The sequence below is a fragment of the Apis florea genome, unplaced genomic scaffold, assembly GCF_048593485.1.
Source record: "Apis florea isolate Af1SG1 unplaced genomic scaffold, ASM4859348v1 contig_2839_pilon, whole genome shotgun sequence".
Classification (NCBI taxonomy): Eukaryota; Metazoa; Arthropoda; class Insecta; order Hymenoptera; family Apidae; genus Apis; species Apis florea.
Window position 1 is genome coordinate 2028441 of NW_028256653.1, and position 26515 is coordinate 2054955.

The 26515-nt window shown below is 39.0% G+C and overlaps 1 protein-coding gene across 1 annotated transcript in view; it reads right to left on the minus strand.

Moving 5' to 3' along the window:
- LOC105735548 (uncharacterized) overlaps positions 1–26515 on the minus strand; it is a 113100-nt gene that overhangs the window by 25576 nt on the left and 61009 nt on the right. The window contains exons 6-15 of the mRNA XM_086907327.1: positions 11243–11362; positions 8521–8690; positions 7599–7792; positions 6922–6954; positions 6087–6205; positions 5720–5906; positions 5345–5542; positions 3122–5254; positions 2951–3048; positions 2634–2836 (exon numbers count right to left, since the gene is read on the minus strand). Coding sequence (XP_086763453.1) covers positions 2634–2836; positions 2951–3048; positions 3122–5254; positions 5345–5542; positions 5720–5906; positions 6087–6205; positions 6922–6954; positions 7599–7792; positions 8521–8690; positions 11243–11362 — 3455 coding nt within the window. The remainder of the gene's footprint in view (positions 1–2633; positions 2837–2950; positions 3049–3121; positions 5255–5344; positions 5543–5719; positions 5907–6086; positions 6206–6921; positions 6955–7598; positions 7793–8520; positions 8691–11242; positions 11363–26515) is intronic.

Consider the following 26515-nt stretch of genomic DNA (forward strand, 5'->3'; position numbering starts at 1 on the left):
TTTACGCATACGGGCTTCCGATTGCGGTTAGGCCGACTGGCCTACATAGATTGCGAGGTTGGGAAAAGAACGAGTTTTTAGGGGGAGGAGGGAACGTGCTGTGCCTTCCAATGTTTATTTTTGCATAGTTTTGATTTTAGAAATTTTTTTTTCAGATCCGCTTCCCTGATTCTCGAGGAAGAAAGATCAATTGAAAGAATTGTTAGATTGCAAGTTAATTGGAAGCAATATCTTCATTAATATAACGGTAATAATTTAGAAAATGAAAATGAAAATGCTCAACTTATTGATACTTCATTGTGTCGTGTAAAAAATTTTTTCAACCATCGATTTTCAATTATTCAAATGGAAAAGTGTCAAGCACTATCGATGATGAAAGCCAAACTTATTATCGTATCACTACTGTATGCATAAGTCAAATTCGTGAAAATGGAAATGATCGAGTGTAAAAAGGTATTTGCATTACACGCAGAAAGCATTTCAACGATTCTGGCAAAGATAATGGTCGCTGACGTAAGCTCTTGGAAATCGCTCGAATCAACGCTCAACAAGAAACTCTGTTCAAGTTAAAGCTTTCGGGATAAATGGCATCCTAGTTTCTTTCTTAAAGAAGAAATAAAGAGAGAAGACAAGGAGGCCATGCGTCATCTTCCATGCGAAAATCCGGAAAATTCCGGCTCGAGGAATCTCTTAACTCGATGCAAACGACGAGACTTTAAAGAATATCTGGTTGAAATTATTATTTGGAGAAAAAGTGACACGACATGAATTACGAAACGTAGGAAATTGTTAAATCGAATCATTATCGCGGTTAAGTTTATCGAGTTTAATTTTTCCGGGACGAAATCTTAATGAAATGATTATATGCTGATATATTTATTTTTTAATTAAACTCTTCGAAATTATTCTGAAAACAGAGTATTTCCTTTCTCTCGATTGAAACATCATTCAAAATTCAAAGTTTAATGAACACCAACGATTAATTATTCAATCCAACGATTTTCTTTAATAGAAAAGAAATATTTATCTCTCGTCCCCTCTTCAAAAAAGAATCACAACAATCAGAAAATCAAATTCATCGAGTCTCGCACAAGCTCGGGTCCAAAGATAACACGATGAGAGAATCCTACGGAATTTAAATTACGTTCACAGCTGCAATTTGATCATAGGCAATTCCTGGTGAAAATGTCTGAAACGAGTTGAAGGAGGAAACGTTCCCCAACTTCGATTCAACGCGTGATTCAGGACGAATTTACATTTTCCATCGTGGAGGCCAGTTACTCCCCGTATATATCGGACTGGAAAGATTTCCAGGAGCGCGTCAGGTGCGTACTTACTTAGTGACACGATTGGGCGACAAGGCTGCGTTAATGGAAGTTTCGTGTTAGAGTTGGTTAATCCTCCGCTTCCAAAGAGCGACGGATATTTTCAAGGTGACAAGGAGGCCGATAAAACGCACCCTAACACTCCTGCAGGACAACTCCTTTCCACGCAACGGGATTTGATTTGAACAAACACTTGTTTCTTTCTTTTCATTTTCTTCTCACCTTTCTCTTCGCTCCCTTTTTGTTCTTTCTCTTTTCTTCTTTACAGAGACTCGTTAAATAATCGTATCGAATTCCCTATTGGAAATTTTTTCTCCTGTTCAGGAGGATGATTACGCTCCTTTGTGCACCCTCTATGTGCGCGAGTATTCGCGTCGACTTAATCTCGTATTTCTTCCCGAATGTTCTCGATAAAACGTTAATGAACGTTCATTGTTCGTTTACAACTGACACAGATAACTATTTCCACCGTGATATCACGTGTTATTCGTGATTTATGCGTACTTTCTAGGACGTGCGTAATTTTCTGCGATTATCTGTATTCGCGGATGACTCTTCTTTTTTATTTTTTTTTTTTTTTTGCTACACGAGTTTGGCACAATGAATATATTCGAGATTTAAATTTATCGATTGATTATTCGATTATTAGTTTTGTATAAATGGTTTTCAATTCGTTAAAATTACCGATTTAATTAAACAACATTGTCTCTTTTCTAAGTAATTAGATTTTTTTAAAATTGCTTGCATATTTCAATTTCGAAAAATGTGTATCAAAAATTGATCGATCTCATTTGTGAAATCGCGTAGTCGATTCAAGTTCGTTTATACAACTACTACGATCTACGTTATATCGACAAGGATCAACGGACTCGTGGCAACCTTCCAATCGACAACGACGTGGGACACGACGTGAGTAACACAGGTGATAAAGTCTCGGAACTCGTGGATGGAATCTCGAGAGGGACGATAATACGTGACAAATTAATTGAATCGTGAAAATAATGATCGACAAGGCCGTGGTTGTAACAACGAAGGTCTAGTGGAAAAATGCGGGTGGTCGCCAGCATGATTTTACGGAAGGTCGCATTAAGGAGTCGTTGACTAGCGCCTCGATGAAATGAAAAGTCATTTTTCATTTCGTTTCCTCTCTGTTTATTTCTGTGGCAACTTTATTGTTTCAAATATAACGGTTTATCGAACCGTTCAATCGTTCGTATTTTCTTTTCTTTTGTTTTTAAATATCGTTCAAACTTTAAAATTGCCCTTAAAGTACTTATTATTCTAAAGGAAAATACGATTATTACTCACCCGTAGTTGCATCACTATTTGGTTGTACGCCCAATGCCATCGTTGCTTCGCCGTCATCTCTGGTCTCTCTTTCAACTGTGTAGGCACTGGTGCAGCTCCAACCATCTCTAGAAGCTCCTTATCCGGTGGTGGTTCCGGTGGACTCCTCGGTGGAGTATCCATTTGAACACTTTCTTCCAAAGACGCTTGTTTCGTTATGCTTCCTGCAAGTTGGCAAGATTAAAAAATATTAACGTGCACAACATTAATCTCGCGAAGAAGATGTAACGTATCCATGCACATTGGATAAAAAAAGAAGAATAAGAAGATAATCTTACCACGTGGACTATCGGTATGCGACATGGGCGGTGTAGCTTTGTACGTGTCCATCAACGAATCCTCTCGAGAATCACGAAGCATTGGTTCATCCTCGTACCTTCAATAATTGATACGCGTAATTCGTAGATATCATTTTTATAAAATTATGAAACGTCATCTAATGTAATTACCTTTCAAGAGACTCCTCCCTCATCTTATAATCGTCGTTCACCGCATTGCTCAGGCTTCTTCCACAAACTTCCGGTTCCTCCACAGACTTTTGGTCGTTGAAATATCCACGCTGATAACTCTCAGCTCTGGAAATGGGTTGAGGAGCACTGAAGTTCTGCCCGTAGCTGCCTCTGTTTTGGTACGAGTCTGTTCTTGTGAGAGGTGGTTTAAAGTTTTCTTGTTGCGTAGTCGAGGAGAAAGAGTCTTTTCTCGTCGACTGGGCGTACGAACTTCTTCTGCTGTACGATTCCTCGGGGAAGTGGTCGGAGGCGTAAGAATCACCTCTGGTCAATTTTGGTTTTTGGGAATGCACGCTGTGCTGGGAAGAGTGTTGACTCTGATACGATAACTGCGAGTCTTTCCTCTGTGGTTCTTTCGGTATGATCTCCGGATATTCTTCGTCCTCGATCACTTCCTCCTGATACGATTCAGTTCTCGTCAATCGTTTCCCGTTAGCCATGCTCGTGTGAACCATTGCCGTCACCGTCATACTTGTTGGAATATGGTTGGCTGTCACGTGATTAACCATCGTTGTAGCGGGCTGCAGATTACTTTGGGGAGATTCGATCGAAGTGGGGGCAACGGAACTGGAGTCAGCAGGTGTCGGATAATCACTGATTCCTTTCTTCTGTGGAATGCTACTAATAGAACTCACGGCAGTTTCGATTTCCTTCAGTTCGTCGTCTTTCGATTCCAAGGAATCGGTATTTTGCTGGACGAGAGGGCTAGGTTCCCGTTTCTCGTGCTTCTTCTTTCTCGACACGCCGGTCGAGGACACGTCTTGACTCTCCTGAGACATGAGGTAATAGTCCGATTCGCTCGACTGATATCCATTCGTTCTCGTCTGGCCTCGTGGCGTGGTCACCGACAATTCCGGAACTTCGCTTGCTCTTCTCTCCGTACTGGCAGCTGGACTCTCTTTGTAGTGTTCCTCGAACGACTCCTGATAAGATTCGTGATAAGAGTCTTCGTAAGGCTCTTGATACTGGTCTTGATAATCATTCTCGTACGTCATGTTCACAGTTTCCTCCTTGCTATACGGCGTTTGATAATTAACGTAATCCTTCTGGGGTTTGCTGTAAGTATCCTCGTAATTACTTTGCGAAATGGGCACCTGGTTGTACGTATCTTGCTGGTTGTACGTTTCTTCTTGCTGATGGTACGTTTCTTGATTATACGTATCCTGAATATACGTGTCCTGATTGTAAGTTTCTTGACTATAGGCTTTCGCGTTGTACGTTTCTTGATTATACGGGGTATCCGGATATGTCTTCTGATAATCAGTCGACGTGTTTATATTGTACTGAGAATCGTATTGCTCTTGTTGGTATTGATTGTACGTATTCGTCACGTTATTTTGGTCGTATACGCTCGACGGCACGTTGTAACCATCGTATTGCTCTTGATACGTATTCTTATAGGCAGATACATTCTTCCTGTCCTGATATTGAACGTTGTTCTGATCGTAACCCATCACCTGGTAATTGTCGTCTATTATCATATCTCTGCCGCTCATTTTCCTGTATTGATCGTTCGGTTGGCTAGTGTATTGATCATTCGGTTGGCTCGAGTTCGGATATGTTATGTCTTGATACGTATCCTGATAAACCTGAGTGTTCTGTTCCACGTAAGGCTTTTGAAACTCGTCCTTATACGAGTTTTGTAAATACGATCGATCGTACGTATCCTGTGTCCGTGGCTCTTGATACGAACGACCATACTGGTCATCGACCTGGGGCGTGTAACTGGACCCGTATTGACTATCCTCAGCGTATTGAGTTTTGCCAGGCGCGTGCACTTGGTCGTAACCACTTTGCTCGCTATATATACTGTCAATGTAGGTATCCTGAGGTAAATTATCTTGGCTGCGATAAGCGTAATTATAGTCCTCGTTGTAGTCAGACTTGTGATAGCTCTCCTCGGAAGGAGTTCTAGTCTTTGGCAGTTGCCTGCTCGATGTGGCAAGCATACGATTGATAATAACATTGCTTGGTTTTGTTGGTGTCGGAGGTAGTTTTTTACCCGTCCCTTCTTGCCGAGACGGTGGTCGTTGTTGCGGTTGTAGCGGTTTTCGACGACGAGTGCTATGACCACTGTAATCCATCCACAAGTTAAATAATTATTTTTTTGCAATCTTATCGATAAGTAATTTGGGAAAGAAGACGATATAACAAGATTAATACCTATAATTGAGTTCCTCCGATTCGTAACTGCGTTGTCTGGTAACCGTTGGTCTATAATCCGGTCGATGAATACCGATACTAGATGCAGGCCTCTGTGGAAGCGTTTTTCTATTCCGTTTATTCTCATAATAGGTACTAGTTCCTAGATACCACTTCCCTCCACTGTCCCACTGTCTATCCTCGTCGTCTTGCCCATACCTGTTCAATGTTTAAACAAACAAATTAATATATATATATTGTATTTTATTTACAACTTTAAATAGAAATTTGAAAAAACCGATTTATCATTTCTTTTTCTCACATATCTAAATACTACTTTTTATCACGTACAATAAAGATTGAAACGAATAGCCTAACAACGTACATAATACTCACCTTTCATCTTGATAACCATATCCCGTGATGCTATCGTAGTACTCATTGTACCTAATGTCCGTTTGGCATTCAGGATACGTGGCGCTCATTTTCCCCACTCTTCCGTCGCTACTATATCCATCGGTATAGTAAGAATGGTCGTCGTATAAAGTCATCTGTCTTTCCAAAGATGGTCTTCTGTGATGCCCTGTGTGTTCACATGCGGAAATAAACCGAGTTACGATCCCTTTTACTATTATTCCAGAAACTTATATACGCTGTATATATATATATGCATCAAATGTACGTATTAAATCTTCATGAACCGGAAACAGTAACATATCCATTGTTGGCCAAAAAGTAACAAAGTACAGTGGCGACATCTTACCTCTCCGCCTGGAAGCACTCGTTGTACTACTCGGATAATATTCGGTATCGCTATAGATTTTGGTTTCGTCGACTCTCGTCCCATGATAGTCGTAACCTTCGCTATACCAACCGTCTTGACTGAAATCACGAGACAAAGATGAAATAAAATTACATTAACAATCGGACAAAGAGGGATAAAAGCGGAGATGAAATGAGCCGCGTTTAATGACCACGTTCGCTGGAAGCATGATATATATATATTTGGTTAAAGGATATTTCCAAGGATAATTCCCTCGTATAGTCTCTCCTCATGCAACTACCTGTGGATGCTCGATGCATTCTCTTTAAAATCTCGTTAAAAATATCAAACTACGGTATACATAATCTTAATCTACATTAAATCCTCATCGATTCCTTCGAATCCTGTAAAATTCCTATAAAAAATTCTCTACTTTCTTACTTTTTACACGCGTGAACATATCCTTTAGACTCATCTCGAAACGAGCTTAAGCAATTTTTAATTTGATACATGGTGAGTGTTGGAATGAAATGAAATTGTACAAATGATTTGATAAAACATTGCGGCAAAATAAATGATAAATTGTAAATATGATCTATCTTGAATTTTGTGTGTGTGTGTGTGTGTGTGTGTGTGTGTGTGTCTAATGTGTGTGTGTCCAGATGGTGCAATGGTTTTTATGGAAGCTATTTTTCAACGGTGCTCCAAAGAACAGTGTGACACGTTTAATGAAAAATATGCTAGATGGAACAACGTGTGATCTACAATTGAAAAATGCGATGAATATCGTATTTAACTTTTCTCACGAAACAGAGCTGGGATACTTGTTTCGTACCTGTCCTCGTAATCCCACGTATGCTTCCGTCGTCTAAATCAGGCAGAACAAAAAACAATAAACGTTTTTTTTTTCTCCTTCTTCTCTTCAAGTATCACGCGATCAGGGCTGTGTAGTAAATTGCCTCGAGTTGTAATTTTATCGGGTTCATTCAGAAGAAAGAATAATTCGAGCGAAAGAATAATTGAGGAGCTGATTGAAAAATCGGCTAACAAAAAATGAATCGAGTAAGTATACTTATATAAATTATTCATTTAAGACATTCAATTTTTTCTGCATCTCCTTTTTCAACAACAAGATTTCAAGATCGCCTTCAACTTCTTTGTACGCGATCTTATGAATCTTTCCCCCCCAAAAAAAGGTACGTCATCACACTTATCATTTCTTCAAAGAGCTCTTCAATATTTAAAAAAAAAAAAAAAAAATAATAAATCGATAAAAATTAAAATATGCCCTGTTTTAATCATAATCACAATAAAAACTCGAATAAACTCGAACCAACACGGGGGAGGGAAAAAGAGAGAAACAGAAATAGGGGAGAGAAAAAAAAAAGAAAATACCACGATTAGTTACACGACCAGTTTACTGGCTCGAAAAGGAAACCTTATTTCCAGCACTGACACTCTACATCGATCCCGCGCGTGTCTCAACGAGAGCCTCGTCCAAATGTCAAATACCTGTACTCCTTATAGTGCCTGGGCCGGCTGTTGTAGAAGAGCGGCTCAGAAGATTCGGAAGCGTGCTGAGACTGAGAATACCTTTGCGGTGGACACTCCTCGGGATACGGTTCGTCGTATCGCGGACTGTGGCCCGATCCGCTGTATCCCGCGTAATTAATTATAGACAGCCTTCCCCCGACCGTAGCCGGAATCTGGAAACAATCGATAAAACGCTCGAGCCACCGTTTTTTCCCTTCGAGAGAAACTGCATAACCGATTTAACCTTTTCGAGGTGAGGTTAAACGACTTTCTATTAAGAAATTTATCTCGCGAGCTATATTTAACCGATCTGAGAAATAGATTTCCGATTTCTCTCCTCCCTGAAAACCAGTAATCCTAATGATAAATTCATGACGAATAAACTTTCATCTTAGGGGAACTATACCTTTCATTGTTCATTCACTAGAGGGAGGGAGAGAGAATCGTTATCTTTTTCCATTTTGGAATTAATTTGTTCAATAATATTAGAAATGAAGGAATATTTAAAGTAACGGTTTATTTATAGATAAACGTAATACGCGAGGCAAATATCTTTCGCGCGTTTTAAATTTAAAAAGTAACGATTCGGTATTCGCCGGTTCAAATATTCACGCGCAAGAAATATTTGATAAACTTAAACCAATATCGGATAATATTAAATACGATTAATCGTTTAATATACGATTCAATAATAAACGATTTAATCGACACTCCTCCGCCACTTTCGGAATCGAACGATATCGGTTATCAATATTCAATATTTGTGAAGAAAGTATCGATAAAATTTCAGTGTTAAAAGTGTTCGATTCCCAGGGGGGCCGACTAGGTGGGTCGCAAAAAGTGATTGTCCAAAAGTGGACAATTAACGGATCGAGATAACAACAAAATATATCGATCGTACCTGATGATCATCCCTCTCGTAGCTATTTTCTCTCGAGGTCTCGAGGGATCTCTGAGGGGTGGCCAATTGGTTGGCAGCGGTACGAAACTGCGAAGCCGAGCTGTTTGCACCTTGTCCGCCAACTGGATAATTCAGGTCTGACGTATAGTCGGAATCCTCCGAGTAACCGGCTGAAAGGCAATTCAAATTTAACGTTACCAAACCGGCGCATAAAGATCGCTGTTTCTTTCTTTTCTTTTCTTTTGTGGAACAATCGCTCGTGTAAAGTTAGAAAAAAAAAAAAAAATCTCAATGCATAATAAAACACAAGTTCGCTAATTGTCGTGCGATTCAACAACCACCTTTTGTCACAAGAAATAATCTAAAAAGTCGTAAGCACGTTCGAAAGCGGTTTGAAAAGTTTAAATTGCTTTTTGGTAATGAAATAAGAAGAGGAGAGAAGGAAAACAAACAGAAAAGAAAAAAAAGAAAAAAAATCAAAATATACAGCTGCGTGTGTACGCGTGTAACAATGCAGAGATAAATTTGCCTTGGAATAAAATATATCGTGAGATCCTTCCCCCTATAATCGCGAGATCATCTCGAATAAGAGAGAGATTATCCGGGGGACGAACCACCCGATGAGTTTTTCCTTCTATTTTTCTGTTCCCAGGGCAAGAGAGAAGATATTATATATATATATATATAAAATGGCGATATAATACGAAATAATACGTGGTTGGAAATCGGGGAGGGGGAGAGGGATAATATACGCGAGTAATATGCTGGCGTGTCGAAAAAAGAAAGAAAGAAAGAAGAAAAAAAAGAAAAGGCGCGATATCGCGTTTATTCTCGCTCGCTCGTTTCGAAAGTACTTGAGATTTCACGTGAATTGGTCGATATTGGACGAATCCGATAATTGAAACGGTGCAACAGCGGAGGGAAACAGAAACAATTAATGCCCATGCGATTTTAAACATCGTTTGGATATCGAGATAATTGACGTGTCATTCAGGAAGAATAAGAAGAGTATTGTGAAGTATTTTTCGCCCAGGCAGGTCACAACACACGAGGAGAGAAACGGAAAAAAAAAAAGAAAAAAAAAACGAGAGAGAGAGAGAGAGAGAGAGACAAAGAAAGAAGTGGGCAAGTATCGATCGAATTTCGGTGCGTTAATAAAATTAAAAAAAAAAAAAAAAAAAAAGAGGGAGTGGAGAAAAAATAAATAAATGAATAATAATAATAATAATAATAATAATAAAATGCATCGTTGAAAATTTTATCATGCCATGGGTATAGAGATCACACACACACATACACATATACATATATATGTATAGCGGTATTATAAGTGGTTTATTCTTTTTTCAACGGGGATCGAATTTTTTTTAGAGATAAGTTACCGACGATTCTCGATGGTCGATAACCAACAATAGGAATGGATTTTCGTATATACCGTGCTTGCCGATAGAAAATATCCACGTGCAAACTCCGTGGATAACACAATTGCAATTGCATAATAAAAATACCCTGATGAAAATATGTATGTATAGTCGGTGATCACGGATGGAAAAAAAAAAAAAAAAAAAAAAAAAAAGAAATGAATCTAGCATGGAATCGATTTTCGAGACGAGAAGCCGACAGCGTAGCGTACCAAGCTTTTATCGCGGTAATCGAGAATAGCATACGAGCGAATTTAGCCTGGAAATTCGAAAATAAAAAACATATCTGCATTAAGGAATTGTGATGAATGATATCCGGTTAAGCGACAAGATATATTTGTAAAAATGTGAAATTAACACAAAACGTATATATTCGTAAGTACGCGTGCGAAATGTGTATTTGATATTTGAAACAATGAATGTTATATATATATATACGTAGTGTGAATTTGATTGTATTCACATTGTTCTTATTTGACAAAGCCGAAAAAAAAAAAAAAAAACAAATACGCGTTTATTAACTCGAATGAAAACTGACACAACGCGTTGGATTTTAACGAACGGTAAATAACAAACTGGAGATATCCCGAAAATTTGTTTAAATTTATAACACAAACTCGTGTTCCATTAAACAAATTCACGATTCTACAACATTATTTCATCCCCATTTGTCCTTCATTTTCCCAATTTAATATGCCTTTCCTGTTATAATACATATCGTTTTATCGACGATAATAACAAAAATAAATAAATAAATTGAAATTTTTATTTCAATGGTTTACGATCAAATTACAAAAAAAAAAAAAAAAAAAAGTGAAGATCTATCTCCTTGTTACGACACTCGCGATATTTTTCAATATTTTCGTAACAAAACACGTATAAATCGACAACGATTTCAAACGATTTAAAAATAATTTAAATTATACTTACTTTTCAATTTTACCGTATCCAAAGCGCAATGTCAGTCGAAATACGAAAAATCGAATCGATCGAATCGCGGAGAAGAAATCATAAATATTCCAACGTGTATCCGCCTGTATATCTATAATTCACGTAGAATAATAATAAACGAGAATTTAACCACCGAAACGATCGAGAAGCATTCCGCGTATAATCGGCATCGATGATGGTGGACAGGCATTGAAAAGTAAAAAAATGAAATTAGCGCGAGGTGAATCGAAATTTTTTCTTTTTTTTTTAGCGTTAACAATCGATCGGGGACGCCCCTCTCGTGTCGCGCAGAGAGGAGTTATTTCGAATAAAACAGCAGCCACTTAAACAGTGACTTGGCGAGTACTTACAGTGGCCTATATTGTACAATATCTGTCGTCGTGCCTGTTCGGCTCGTGCTTCCTGGTCCATCATGTTGTTCAGCATTTCCAGCTTCCTCTGCAGATCGGCCGCCTCCGTGTTCTCGGGGTCTTTCGAAAAGATAGACATCGGTGGGGAAATGGTTAATCGCGGGTGTGTCTCGACTGTGTCTCTACTGTCTCTAATCTGCATCGATTATTTTCTTTTTTTTTTCTTTTCTTTTCTTTTCGTCTCTTTTCTTATTATATACGTACACAGATACTCGAACGAGAGAGGAAAGATTCTCTCGATCCCCTCCTTGTCTACTTATTCTCGAGATGCGATTCTACGATCTCTACGAAAGGGCTTAAACAACAAGCAACGAGGAATCGAGTATATCTGATATCGAGTATATAGTTCGATGATATACGAAACGAAACGTTAACCTCGCGTTACCCTCCCCTCCCTTCGTTCTTTACGTTCTTGATCAGATTTTCTTTAATGGACAGCGTACACGTTGCTTGAGACTTATAAGTTTATTCGAAATTATAGCGAACGTCATTAATCATCAGTCTAATGGCAATATCAATGAAGACTTAACAAGGTGATATTGAAATTGCGTGAAATTAAATAGATTCGATTTTGTAATTGAATGCACGTATGTAAAATATATTCTGGTAAACTGTTCAATATTTATCGAATACACTTGTAATATATTGATAGTTATTTTTAAGTTTCTAAGCGTATGTTAATTAAATTTTGTCGAAAACGAACGTGTTCTTTAAATGGTTTCTTTTATGAAAATCATTTGAGATGCGTGGATTTGAAAGTTGGATGGATTCGCATGATTTTATAACAATTGTACATACACGCGTGTAAAATAATGTTCACGATAGAATAAAATTTAGATTTATGATAGATTACAGCGATCAACCGAATCGTATTAATCGGTGTTGCATACTTACTTGATTATTTTATGGAATGTCAAATAATTTGTATTAGACGAATATTTATTAACGATTCGTTATTAGATCGGATCTCTTCACGTGGTTATTTCAAATAAGTAAGCTCGTAAATTACTCGTTGTTATAAAAGAACGTTTACCATATAAAGTTGCATGAAAGTTGCAGAAAGACATAATTTGATTGGTCTTATTATGGTTTTTTTGCAAGTGGACATATAATAGACATATTGAGGTCAATTTAATTCCCTTGAGTGGAATTATATTTATACAGAGAAGAGCTAAACCCATTCTCCACGAGAAACTATTAATTTAAAACACAAAACTTTTATTTTAAATATCGTAAAAAGAATATATTTAATTTCGAGAAAATGAAAAATCAATTAATCTCTGATCGTTTATTTTACCCGATTAACAAAACAACTTGAGATCCAATCAATTCTTGCCAATACCTTCGTTCACAAACAATTTTTTTCTTCTTCTCTGAAATACACATGCGATATTAATCTGCTACAGCAAATATATATATATATATATCATTATTATTACATTTGCTCTCCAACTTAAGTCAACGATCCCTATCGACGAATCGTCTTCAACCTACGCGATAATCGTTGAAACCTAATTAATTCGTAGATCAATAATTTTTACGGTACCAAAACTATAACCAAGATATTATTAACATAACAACGTTGTTCAAAAAGAAAACGATTAAAACACGTGATCGTAGCCAAGCACAGACACCATCGTCCAACTTATCCCAAACGGTAATCACATGCCGTACAGGGATTCGAAGCCGCGCAAATTGACCTGCGGTCTTGCTCGCTTCGACGGTTTATTAATATCACAGCGTCAGATTTTCTGAATCCGAGCCGCGGGATAACGGGCGATCGTCGACTTAAGGGCTTGGAAACGATTTATCATCGGACGATTGACTCGTGGACCAACCGTAACCAACCACCCTGTCAGATCCCCTCCCTTCGAGACGAGGAGGAAGAGGAGGAGGGATGTTGCACTCGAAAGGAAAATTAACCGAGTCGAAGAAAGCTAAACCTAAATGAAAAGTACTCGCGCGTTCGTCAAAGTTCTCGAAAGGATCGCAAGTTTAAGGACGAGTTTAGTTTACTTTATCCGCGATCCCTCGGTGAACTGGAAACAGGATCGTCGCGTGGAAGTTCGATAGTGGTTCGATGTGGTGTAGGGATGGTGCTGTCTCGGGGGATGAATTTAATACGCGATAAGGAATTCGTGAGGCGTAAGTACTTTCTCGTGTCCTTCTCTTCCACGATTTCGGATAAAAATTGAAGACTGGATTTCTTGTTGGGTCGAGATTGCGTATCAAAACTAGAGGATCTTTGAGGAAACATTTCGATATATATATAATCATATATCGTGAAATGAATTTTATTGATTTTTATCGGTTCGTAGTTAATCGCTTTACGTTTTTGAAATCGATTTTAAGGGGATCGAAGGGGAAGAGATTTATATTGTGGGAGGGGGGGGAGAGAGAGATGATTTATTTTATGACACTTTCAATCTTTTTTTTACGTTCTCCAATTATTGAATTACAACATTTAATATATGATTAGACGAAATTGATTTTGCATTGGAGAGAATTATGCTTCGAGAAATTTATACGATCTTTTTATCAACATCGTGTAATAAAACAAATGATTCATAAAGATACAAACGTTTTACGTGTACCCATAAATCTTTTATCAAGTCTTTCTTTTATTATCGTTTTATTATCGCTGAATTCACGTTTGATATAACGCGTTCAATGAGCGAGATCTCGCTTTATTACTTAATTTTTTACCAGATTTGTTTCTGCTTTGCCTTCGTTTTACACAACACATTTAGATTAATTAATATACTTGTGATCGATGGTTAAAACAATATTCTAAAAGTTTTCTAGAAATATTTATTTATCATATCTTAAAATTTAAATATATATATATATATATATATATATATATACTCGATCGAATTATTAATAACATTAAGAATAACATTTGGAAATCGAGGATGTAGCTCGATAATGAAATATATATGTACGATAATAGTATTCTATAAATGTTAAATGACGTAACTAGCTAACGATGCGGTTAAATATAAATGAGAAATAAATATTTCACTTTTCCCCCTCCCCGCTTTCGTTGAATAATAAAATAACGCAACCCGGTTTCCATATCGTGAAACTTTAAACGAGACTATTTCGATTTCGATCACTTTTCTACCCGACCTAAATTCCTTTTTCCCTTATTGTTAAATAGGGAATACCAAGCCGACGTACCTAAGAAAATGGCGCGTGCAAGATTTATTCACTCCACATCTAACCTCCCACTGGCAATTTGACAGCAACTTATCGATCGATCATAGCAACTTGATTTCCAAGAAGAAGAAAAAAAAACGCGATGAAATCGTAAACAAACTAGAAAATTCATACGCGACAGCGAGGTGGTCAAAAACAAAAAAAAAAAAAAAAAAAAAAAATGATTAATTCCGTCGAGAAAATATGTTGTTAGCCGGATTAAAAAAGATATGCACACACGCGAGAAATATATTAGAATTCAGAGAGCAATTTTATCAGATCGTGATACGTTGATGAATTTAGAAATTTAGAATGAGTTAATTAGAGTAAATTCGATGACAGACTATACTATAGTAAAATTTAACTTTCTTCTTGGAAAATACAAATATCCCGTTATATGTCGTGACACGAAATATGTCCCAGTCACACGAATATTACTTTTATTGTTGGCACTCCGCGGCTCGTATCTCATCCGACAAAATCGATAAAACGCTCATTCAAGAAACTTAGCGTTCCGCAAACCTAGATGCGAGATAATGATGGAATCGTTGAAAAATGCACGTTCCGTATGTAAGCATAAAATTTCAAAGAGATCGAATATCACGATTAGATCGACTTCCATAAACTCTTCCTATCGAAGCAAAATATAGAAACCTTCTTTTCTTTTTTTTTCTTCCTCCAATCTTCGTACAACACGTGATCATTTGCATTATCGATCAATCTTTCTTCATTCAAAATTCAAAAGACAATCCAATCTCAAGACAAGTCTTTACACCTTTCTTTCTTCTTCTTTAATTTCCCTCGAGTTCATCGTTGAATCGTTACCCAAAATTTTTTCATTCTCAATATTATCGCTGCTCTTAACTCTTCTCGCATAAGAAAATAAAATAAGAGAGGGACAATTCTCTCCGCTTCTCTCTAACTCGATAACTCGATAAACTGACTGGATTATTTTCCATCTCACGTTATGTACAATTTTCATTCCGGCACAATGCCTTATTCCCGACCTTTCCTTTCCCGGATAAAAATCCCGGAAACAAGTGTCCGAACAATGCGCTTCCCCGCTCAAAACAACGTCGAGCCTAATCCACCACCCACCCCTCAGGCTCACTCACGGTTAATGCGTTCCAATTATTATCCATAGCAGGAAACAATAGGGATTATCCTCGATTAAGCAAACGTACTACTCTGTTAATGAACGTAAAGACGAAGATCGTCGAAAAGCACTTCTCGAGTCGAAGCGAGGACCAAGATCTAAAGGAAAGGGGGAGGATCGTCTCCTCCCGTATAAAAATCTCTCTGTAATAATATCACAGAGGAAGTGTAATACCCCCGGCACGAGCCATTAAAGTCGGATTTCAGGGAAGAGCAAAAAAAAAAAAAAAAAGAAAAAAAAAAGAAAAAAAAGATGAAGAAGAATGGAGAGGGGACAAGGAGGAGGAGGAGGAGGAGGAGGAAATTGAGAGATGGGCGGTATACGTAAAAAAGGGGCGGAGAGGGTGAAATTGGAAAAGCAAAAAGACGGACAAAAAAGATGGGAAAGAGAACGAAGGAGAAACAGAGAGAGAGAGAGAGAGAGAAAGAGAGGAAACGAACTCGATGCTCTCGAGCGCGACCCTGACCCACATATTTTACATTCCACCCTGAGGAGAGAGAGAGAGAGAGAGAGAGAGAGACACGTAACGTACACGTTCCGCGGTTTGTCTCCTCCAAACGTGTTTTTTTTGATCATTTCTTCCGGCGACAGACCGCCAACTGTTCCCCTCTCACTGTTCTTTCGTTTACTTCTTCCTCCAACCCCCCCTCCCCTCCCATCATCCTCGTCCACGCGACAAGAAGAAGGCGCGTTGTCGTTGTTTCTAACTTTGGTCCGGATGCAATTAAAAAAAGGGTCAAGCCCCGGCAGGAGAGCGTCTCGCGAGTAGTTCTTCTTTTCTTTCAGACCCTCCCCTGCTCTCCCTTCGATCCTCGCCCCTCCTCAACCCTCTCGTGAACCCACGACGCGCCCCACCCCAGCGCATCGAGGTCCTCCACCCTGGACCGTTTCTCTTTAACGCGAAAGAAGAAGAAGAAGAAGAAGAAGAAGAAGAAGAAGAAGAAGGAGAAGAAAAACTGGCCGCACTCGAGCCGTGGATCAAAGTATTTTGCACTTTCTTCTCGTCGCGGGGAATCGGTTCCTCGCCGAGAGGGATCGATCGGTCGCGAAATAAACGGGACGAGAGAGGAGTACAGCGTACTGGTAATGGTCGAACGGTGGTAACAGCTGGTCGTCGATATATTGACAAACTTCGTAAGAAGAGGGAAACAATGGGAAGAGGAAGCGTCTTCCCAGTCTTTGTCAAACGAAATTGCTCGCTTCCTCTTCCCCTCCCACTCTTTTTCACTCGGCTTTCTCTTTCTTCGGGTCGTGCCAACTCCTCCTCCACGCGAGCGGATCGAACGAGATGACGATTCCCTTTGCTGGATACGCGAAGTTTCGGGATAAATTCGATATGAGGTTGATCGATCGTTCCTCTCGATCGAGTTCTCGCGTGTGTAAAATCTCTTTGAAGCTCTTGCTTGTGTTTGCTAAATTTGCCTTTCGATGATGAATTTAAATCGGTGATCCTGGTGATCTTTGCGCTGCTTCGAGGGAGAGAAGAAAAAAAAAGGGGGGGGGGGGTAGAGAAAAAGCGGTCTCGTTAATTCGTTTCTCGATTCGTTCGAAAATGTTGCACGACGCGCGATTTCCATTCGACGGCAATTTTGAAGATTAAAGAGAAATATATATATATATTGCGAAAGTAGGGATAGATATTCCAAGATCGTTGACACGGTAAGAAGAAGAGAAATCGATGTAGTAGGTAAGATGTATTTCAAGTAATTAGATTACGTTGAAAGATCGTTTATTTTTCGATCCGCCTTTCCAGCATACTGAACTGGCTACATTTAATTATTTCCAGGTGGATTTCTCTTTCGACGCGATCGATATAATAAAATAAGACGAAATATGATATAACAAATTGAATAGAAATAGATCGAGTTTCATTTTTAAAATGGGATTAATCCCACCTCTGATGGAATTGTCTTGTGTCTCGATAGATCTCTTATCAGAAATATTATAAGAAATCCATGCAGAGAATCACCTTGTTTAAAACGGTCCTCTTGATACCTATTCTTCTCTTAGAAACTAAAGAAACCAATAAGAAGAAAAAGATAATCATTGCATTGATACTCGCTTTAACGTCATCAACGTGATCATTTTTATAACTAGTAAATGTCATCTAAAAGTCGTTAGAGGGTCATCAAAGCTGTATTATTGTACTCGAAGTTTCCTTGAACGTTCTAACACGATCGCAAACTCACAGAGAAATCGTAAAATTCGCTTTTTAACAGCGATCAAAATTTAACGATAATTAACAGGTCATCTGGATTACGTCTAATGCTGTTTAGGAATAAAAATATTTGGATCCCACGCAATCCGATAAAATTCGTTGCAAGACAACACGCAAGAATAATTAAGCAGCCGCGTTAACGGAACAAACTCTAAACTCGGCTCGTAGAAACTTATTACGCAAACAACGTTTTCATCTATTCGTGAAATTGCCCTCCTCATCAGGCGCGGCAAAAAACCGTTCGACCATTATTCCAGCTGCTTTTTTTTTTTATCTAATGCGCAAGTTTTATAATTATACGTCGTGAAATTGAACTTTCGATAAAAAAGAAGTACGAAGAAAACGAGCTTGACTGGGTCAAAGTATTGCATATATATATATATATACGTGCTCCAAGAAGTCACAGTGTAATTTAATCAATTTAATTAAGTCTTTCAAGACGATCGAGCAGATTTGTTTTACTTTAACCTTTCTATTCTGCTACTTTTTTTTTTTTTTCATGCCAATCGTGCAAGCGATTCATGACTTTTTGATAAGCCCCGTGAAAAAACAACTTATTCCTTTTCCCCCGCTAAATAAGAAAAATCAAGAAACTTAAAATTCGAACGTTAAAATTTAATGCAAGAAGAAAGTTAGATTAATCTAAAAAGATATACTTGATTTTCTTTACCAAGCTTTTCAACTTTTAGATTAAGCTTCAACATCTCCAAGATTTATACGTCTTCTCTAATTGCGATGATAATATTTTCTTTTTCCATGATATTCCTCGGATTATTACTAGATCTCGATGAACGCAGCAACAACGCTTACGTAACCATCCTTTCCAACATTCTCCAACGATTCGAACTTGAAAATCGTCGAAAAATTTTGACATCTCCTCCACAACAATTTCGATTCCTTTCTTCTCCTTCCATCACGAGCGAGATGAGAAACGTGTTAAAACATCTATCTTCCAATTTGCCACGAAATATCGTTCCACTTTGGAGCGCGTCGAAGAAATTAAAAATAACAAAATGGACAGATTGTTCGCCCGCGGCGGATATCGTTTCATCCCCTCCCCGCTCTCAACCATGGATTAATGCGTTTGGAGGAACGACGACCCGCATACACCCGCGAGAAACTTTAAATCCCTGAGAAGTCGTTCTCGTTCCGCTAATCACCCACTCGCGCCCCAATCTCGTTCGCAGCCCCACGTTTACTCGTTCGACTGCGGTCAACAGTGGTGTAATTAGCCCACTGTTCTCAACGGATCCAGCCTCGTCGTCGGTAAGAAAAATCAGGACGAAAACCCAACGTGTTTCACATTTATATATCTATAATTTAATTCTCTCCGTACGTATCGATTCGACAAGAAGAAATTATTCTTTCACCTGCCCGATCGCTATTGTTACTTCAGTGAAGATATTTTTCCCTGACGGAACAACCTGTTCGTTATTTACGTAATTCTTCCTCTCCCTTGGAACTCTTCGCCAAGTAATTTGAGATCCATTGAATTCTCCGCCCCGTTGCGCGATCTTTGCTTCGAATGGAAGAATTTGAAGAGTCGATCATTCGAGAACGGAAATTCGAAAAAGTTCTATTTTCTCCCGGATGATAAATGGTTTGAAAATTTTAAATCCAATTCATATCCTTCCCTTTGTACGCACAATTTTTCGCGTATAATGCATTTCGAACACCGCTCCAATTAGAGTATGCACTGGATTTGCCCATTTGTTCGTTCGAGAGGAGGCCTTTTTTTTTTTTTTTTTTTTCTCTCTCTCCAAACGGTCAGAAAGGGTACACAACAACAAACAAGAGGGTGCATACAGCTAAGGCAGCTAATTTCGGCCTCGGTTGAATTCACCGCGCAAGAACAATCAAAAAAGTTTGCGCGAGGCCCTGCTTTTCGAGTTACAGCTGTTTTTCCCGCCGAATAACAGACGTTCGCGCGACTCGTCGGCAAACTGGCGATAATAGCGGTTCGCACCACTGGGTTTTCGTTGCACGCTTTCTTTTCTTACGAACTTTTCGAATAGAAAGGGGCCGGCTGGGTTTTAAAACGGGTTTTGCACAGATTCGAAAATCGAGGCTCGTATCGAAGATTTCGAACGTATCGGGAGCACATCTTGGAAGTTTGCAAGCATGGAAGAGGCAAGTAAGTAAATTCCCTTTATATTCCTTCCTTCGATCGCGTTTCGAACGCGTTTATTCGAATTTCTGTTTAGATGTTTTGAAAGACTGTTTGAGATAGCCTCTGATTTCTCTAAATTTACACGCGATCTGATTTATTTGTCAAGAATGGTCAAGAAACATCGTTGAATACGTTTGGATATTTGAATCGAAGGGAACAAGTTAACGAATGCGAATCGAGAGAATTTTCTAATATTTGTATCTCGAAGGAAACGATTCGAGGTTGAATTCATATAAAATCCAGAATGTAAACGGTTTTCTCCGCGGGTTTCTGGCTGAGAAAATTCGAAAATTCGGGCTTTGAGGTCGTACAAATTGGAGGTGGTATCTCGTTGATTTTAAACAGCGATTAACCGTAAATCGTAAAACCCTGAAGAGCTCTAAAAATTACAGAGGCGTGGAAACGGTTCTTGCGCCCCCGTTTTATGCAAGCCGCGTGCAAAATTCAGGGAAGGCCATCCCCGGAAAAATCCTCCTCGACCTCACCTTTCTCACGACTTGCTTCGACTTTAAACTTCCTCCCGAGGAAAATTTGGGGATCTTTAACGCGCTATTAGATTAGATTTTAAGCGTCGTTCCCCGCATAAGAATACATAAAAATCCTGCGATTATTTTTAACACTTACAACCTCCATTTCCATTTCCTCCCCGTCTTTTGATTATTCTCTCTCGACCTCGCTCCTTTAATTATTCCTTCTGTACCTGTTCCTAATTGTACGTACGAAAAAAAAAAAAAAAGAAGAAGAAGAAAAAACCTGGGGAGGAATCTCCATTTTTAATTAAAATTAATTAGACACGGTGAGCCCAATTCGGTTCAACATCAAATCTTCTTCTTCGTAAACACGAATACCTTAATCGTTACAATCTTAATCGAACACGTTGTAAATTTTATCTCTAAATTATATCTGAATTTATCCTTTCGCTGATGTAATCGTTTTTTTTTTTTGTAAACTCTTATCGTGCCGCGATTAAATCTCAAGCAACGTGTACGTGGCATGGAACACATCCGACACACATAAATAAATAATTGTTGAATTTTCTCTCGGATCGACGAAACTCAACAGCCACCGTGTAATAAAAATAGCCTCCCCCGTCGAAAGAATAACGCGAATCCGCCTAAGAATAAAAACGGTGTTCCGCGGATTCAAATAACCGACATTTCCCGCTCCCCGGAATTATTTACCGGGGCACCAGTTTAATAATAAAATCGTGAGAAGCGGCAACGGACGGGCAAAAGTTTCACACAACGGTCCACGATGCTAGGTCATGCGTGTAATAAGAATCTATTCTAAAAAAATTAAAAAAAGGTTTTTGCACATACTAATCGAATCCATTGGAACGATGTAAGATAACTGAGACAGACAGAGAGAGAGAGAGAGAGAGAGAGAGAGAGAGAGAGAGAGAGAGAGAGAGAGATAAAGAGAAAGAGAGAACCAAAAAAAAAAAAAGAAAAGAAAAGAAAATAAGTAGAACGTGTCATCGATCTGGCTGGCGAGAACACGTATTTTTTTTTTTTTTTTTTTTGCCATTGATCCGCGATGTCGATAAAAATAATCGCGATGTAACAGAGGTGTAACAGGGGAGAGCAGAAGAAAAAGAATCGGAGGTAAAAAGGAGACAAAACGTCTACGGACAATTGGTAACTGATTACAGTGTCGCAGCCATAGCTCGATGCATCTGCAGGTACCCTCTCCTTCCTATTTGCGCGTATTTTCAGAGAAGAAAGAGAGAAAGGAAGAGAGAGAGAGAGAAAAAAAAAGGACGAGTCTTGCATGATCGAACAGACGATTATTTATATATATATATATATATATATATATATATATATATTATTTTCATTCCGTTTTCTCATTTGTATCGCGCAATTTTTTTTTTATTCGATCTCTTTTCTTACTTTTTTTCCCCCATTCATATCCCGCCAACCCACCTCTTGTGCTATCGCCGCGCCACTGCGTGCACGTGTGCGATTACGGGTGCTTCCAAAGTGAATTTGTGCGCTCGAACAAAAGTTGTATATGCTCGAAAAGAGGGGATGGGGAGGAGGGAGGAGGGAGAGGGGGAGGGGGAAACTCCAAGAGTTTTGTGTCCTCAGTCGATTCAACTTAATATCGACCAATCGAGGTTGCTCTCGTTCATCGTTCGCGAATACTTCTCTACTTCACGATACGAGTTAATTTTTACTACGCTGCTCGCCCTCGCTACGCAAATATAGCTCATTTCTCATTCGTGTCGTGCGTTGGAAACAATCGTTGGAAATTGATTTGAAGAGAAACGAAAAGTGAATCGATCGTTATGTTTATGACATCCATCTATAAATATTTTAAACGAAATTGGATTAAAGGGATGCATACAAAAAACATATCTAACCGACGTATCTCAGGAGCGTTCATCACGTATTTGCCAAGTACACACGACGAAATCGATATCCATGGCCGGATGTATATATATATATATGTGGAGGAGGAGTCTTTTGTTTTTTTCTTTTTTAATTCTTCATCGCATTACTACATTAACCTTAATAAAAGACTTAGTTCCTAAAGAAAAAAAAGGGGGGGAGGGGATGAAATGAAATTCTCTTCAATTCTACGTGCACTTCACTCAACAACAACAACAACACGGTGCTGTCTCTCAAATAAAAGGGCACGCAACGTTCGGTTTTCTACAGACAACGTGGAACCGGTGTGTGCTCTAAACGAAATTCTTTTTCGAAAACGGGGAGAAAGAAAGAAAGAGAGAAAGGGGGAATCAAGAAGCGGGATATAAACATGGATCTTTGGAATCGGTGAGTGTTTATAACGATTCCTCGTCGTTTCACCACCGATCTCCTTTTCGCGAAGCAGAGAGAGAAAACTTCTCTCTTTCGAAAAGACAAATAGTGGAGGAAAGACAAAGAAAGAGAGAGAAAGAGATAAAAATAGATAAAAATAGAAATAGTTAAACGGAAGAAGAAAGAGAAACAAAAAGAGAGAGAGAGAGAGAGGCAGAAAAAAGGACCGTGAAGAAGCAGAAACATCCCAATGTTTGTTCTATGTAATTTGCACACACAAACTGGTAACACGCAGGTGTCCATACATAGTTCGTTTTGAGTAAGAAGGAATGCTGTGCACGTGTAAATTGTACCTGTAGATTCGTTCAGATCGATCAGATAAAACTCGTTGCTCGCGTTTCTTTATACACGCGCGTTCTATATATGCATATATCTTCGAATATATTCGTTGAAATTCGTTCAAAATTATCTTGAACGAACGAGATCTTCATGATTGAATCAAAAGAGGATGCCTGTTTCCCCTTTCGGAAAGAATATTTCAAGCGAAACGAAAAGTAATTTGCACCGATCGAACAGAGTTCTCCGAACAGAGAATCGTCGCGAAACAATTCGAGTTTCGCTCGACTCGCCCCGAATTAATTCGAATAAACCCGATCAATTTGAACGAAGCCCGCGTCACAGTGCGCGACGGGAGACGTCCTTTTTTCTGAGAGACGCGACGATTGTTCGGTTCGCGAGATTACGCTGCTGCTAAAAGAGAGATAATCGGAAGGGTGGTTGTCGCCTCCGCCGATGATTTTCGCGGTTCAAAACTTTACTCCTCCCCTCCCCCACCGATCGTCAAAGCGCCGCCAATAATTAAAGTCGTTTAATCAACCGTAAAATCGTATCAAAGTGCGCGCGACGATGGAAGCACACGGATGAGTCCGTGTCACGTTCACGGCCACGTGTATAGAGAGAGCTCGAACACGCCCTCCTCTCTACAATTAAGTTAATGAAACGAGCGAGAGGAGAGGAGGAGGGGGCCGCGCATAAATATAAACGAAAAGGAAACACCCGCGAGACTGGAATTCGAGATAAATAAAGTGTAATAGATAGATGTGTGACGAGGGGGGGAAAAAAAAGGAAAGAAAGAAAGAAAGAGAACGGAAGGGGGGAAAGAGAACGGGGCACGAGAAACGGGGAAACTGTGTCATTTCGACATTTAAAATAATCTGGCCGCGCCGAACAGAGAGAGAGAGAGAGAGAGAGAGAGGTCGGGCGCTCGGTCGATCAATCGGGTCAAAGGGCGGCGGGGGGTGGGTTATTTACGTAATATCCGAAAGTACGTTTAATCATTTCGGAAAAAAAAAATATTATATTACAAGAGGGCGGGGGAAAAGGTGGTTAATGGAATTCCAGGATTCGATCGGGGGATTCCCCCTCGAATATAATTTAAAGCCGGAAATTCCTTTCTCGAAACCATCGATTCGGGGAGGGGGTTAAGCCGTCCTTCCATTTTCTTCCATCGACGCGTTATAACTCGTCGTTCGATGATACGATAAGAAAGATAAATCCTTTCTCTCTCTGAATTTGTGCAAGATCGTTATAGATATTTAAATAATTCATTTTTCACGAAAAATTTCTCTTGACGAACGAGCGCGCCCTTTCAACACTGTTTTCATTCACTTTAAACGTGCACGCTTGGAAACACGCGAATTAAACCGCTCGAAATTTCACCCTCGACTCGCGAAAACGGGCCTCTTGGATCCCTTCCTCGAATGATTATCGTGACGATGGCTCCCCCTTCGATGATATATATTCATCTGAAACGGTTTTCGATATCCGGCGAACCGAGCAATCGTCACGAAGCGCGAGCGCCAGAAGAGACGCTCCGCTTCTCTGAAATGGTACGCGAAGAAGAGTAGAAAGAAAAGAAAAAGAGTGAATGTCAGAAAAATCAGAATCAATAGTAACAATAGTGGTAGAAGTCTGAGGTGCAGTGGCTGACGAGCAAGAAAGGGTTTTACGTATCGCTAATTACGTACAAACAGCGTGGATTTTATTTCTCGTGGATCGTGTCAAGCGTAAGTCGATCTTCGTGGATGAAGAACGAGAGCAAAAGGAATCCGCGCAATCCGACTCGATCGACGAGAAATCCACATCGCGTGGAGTTCAGATGCATTGGTTGAGAAAAAACCAAGAGGAATAATTAAAAAAGCGAAACGATAGATCAAGGACACGATCCTGACGAAATCAGGACGGTCCTACGATCTTGGGACCAAGGATCTTGACGAGGGTACCTGAGCCACACATGGGCCGGGCTGCTCGCAACTGCATTGCCGTTTCACTCGTTAGCAGGGCTTTCCATCTCGTTCGTTGTTCGCACTTTCCTGATTGGTCAGAGACTGATCAGACATAAGATCGGTCGTGCATGATCCGTTTGGCGATCATGTCCTAATTTCAACTTCAGCCCTTCAACGTTTGAGATCTCTCTCGCGTACGAGCGATTACCAAAACAGCTTGCGTCTCACTCATCTCATTCTGTACTTTTTTTCTTTACGAGTATTTTATTTATACGCGTTGTAACTGCCGAGATTGCATCTCTGATCGATTCCTTTTTTTTCTTCTTCTTCCTCTTCTTTTTCTCGATTCGATTCGTGATTCAACCTTTCGTTTCTTATCAAGTATTGAGAGATCCGCCATTTTGACCGATTATCCCTTCGTTAAAGGGCAGGTATAGAGCATCGATCGAATGATTTATGCACGATACTTTGGTGCACGAAAGGTGGAATCCAACGGTCAATAATAAATCGGGGGAGGATGGGTATAGAGAAGCAACGAAACCTTCGATTTGGACAACATTCCTCCTCCTCGATCGAACTTTATCGATCTACACACGACGATTCTAATACGGGCCGAAGAAGGTAGAAAGAGGTCAGAGCGTATAGAAATTTTCCATCTGCCTATCTATATGTATTTTAAAACATGGTTTATGAAAGATAATCTTCAGAAATTATTTTTGTAAAATTTTTTTTCTAAAACTCTGCAACGTGTTTAGGAATTTAAATATTAATGCAGCACTGTGTATGTACATTGTCAACGTATATCTTTATATGGCTTGTTGAACAATCAATTGAGCACGTCTCTGGAACGTCAGTTGTTGGAATCTTTCAGTTTAAATATTTATGACGTTATGGCAGCTAGAATTCATTTTCGCTGGCAGTGAAAATTAGAACGTTACTCTCTTATCTATTTGAAATTACTTGAATTACGTAAATTTAAGGAAAAAACAATTTCATTTAATTTTCAAATCTCATTGTAAATATAATTTAAGGACACGTATCTCCATTCCCATTGTCCCATCGCATTAAGCTCCACTAATTTCACAATTTCGATACTTGTTGCGTGCGCGTAATCTTCTAAATTTGATCGAGAAATATCGTAAACAATTCTTAATCGAATATATCTTATATTACACATATTAAAAACTTGTTTCCACCAAACTATACTTTAAAGTAGAAACAAAAATTAGGCAAAAATTAAAAATAAACGACGATATTTGAATCTCGATCTAAATTTCTAAATATTCCTCCTCCTCTCCCTCGTCACGATTCGAATCCTGATGTAATAATAAAAACTTCGCAGTTTCAAACCTCTTATAACGACGTATTCTGACAATATCATCAACGTATTCTGACAATATCTCGAACAAAATCCCTCC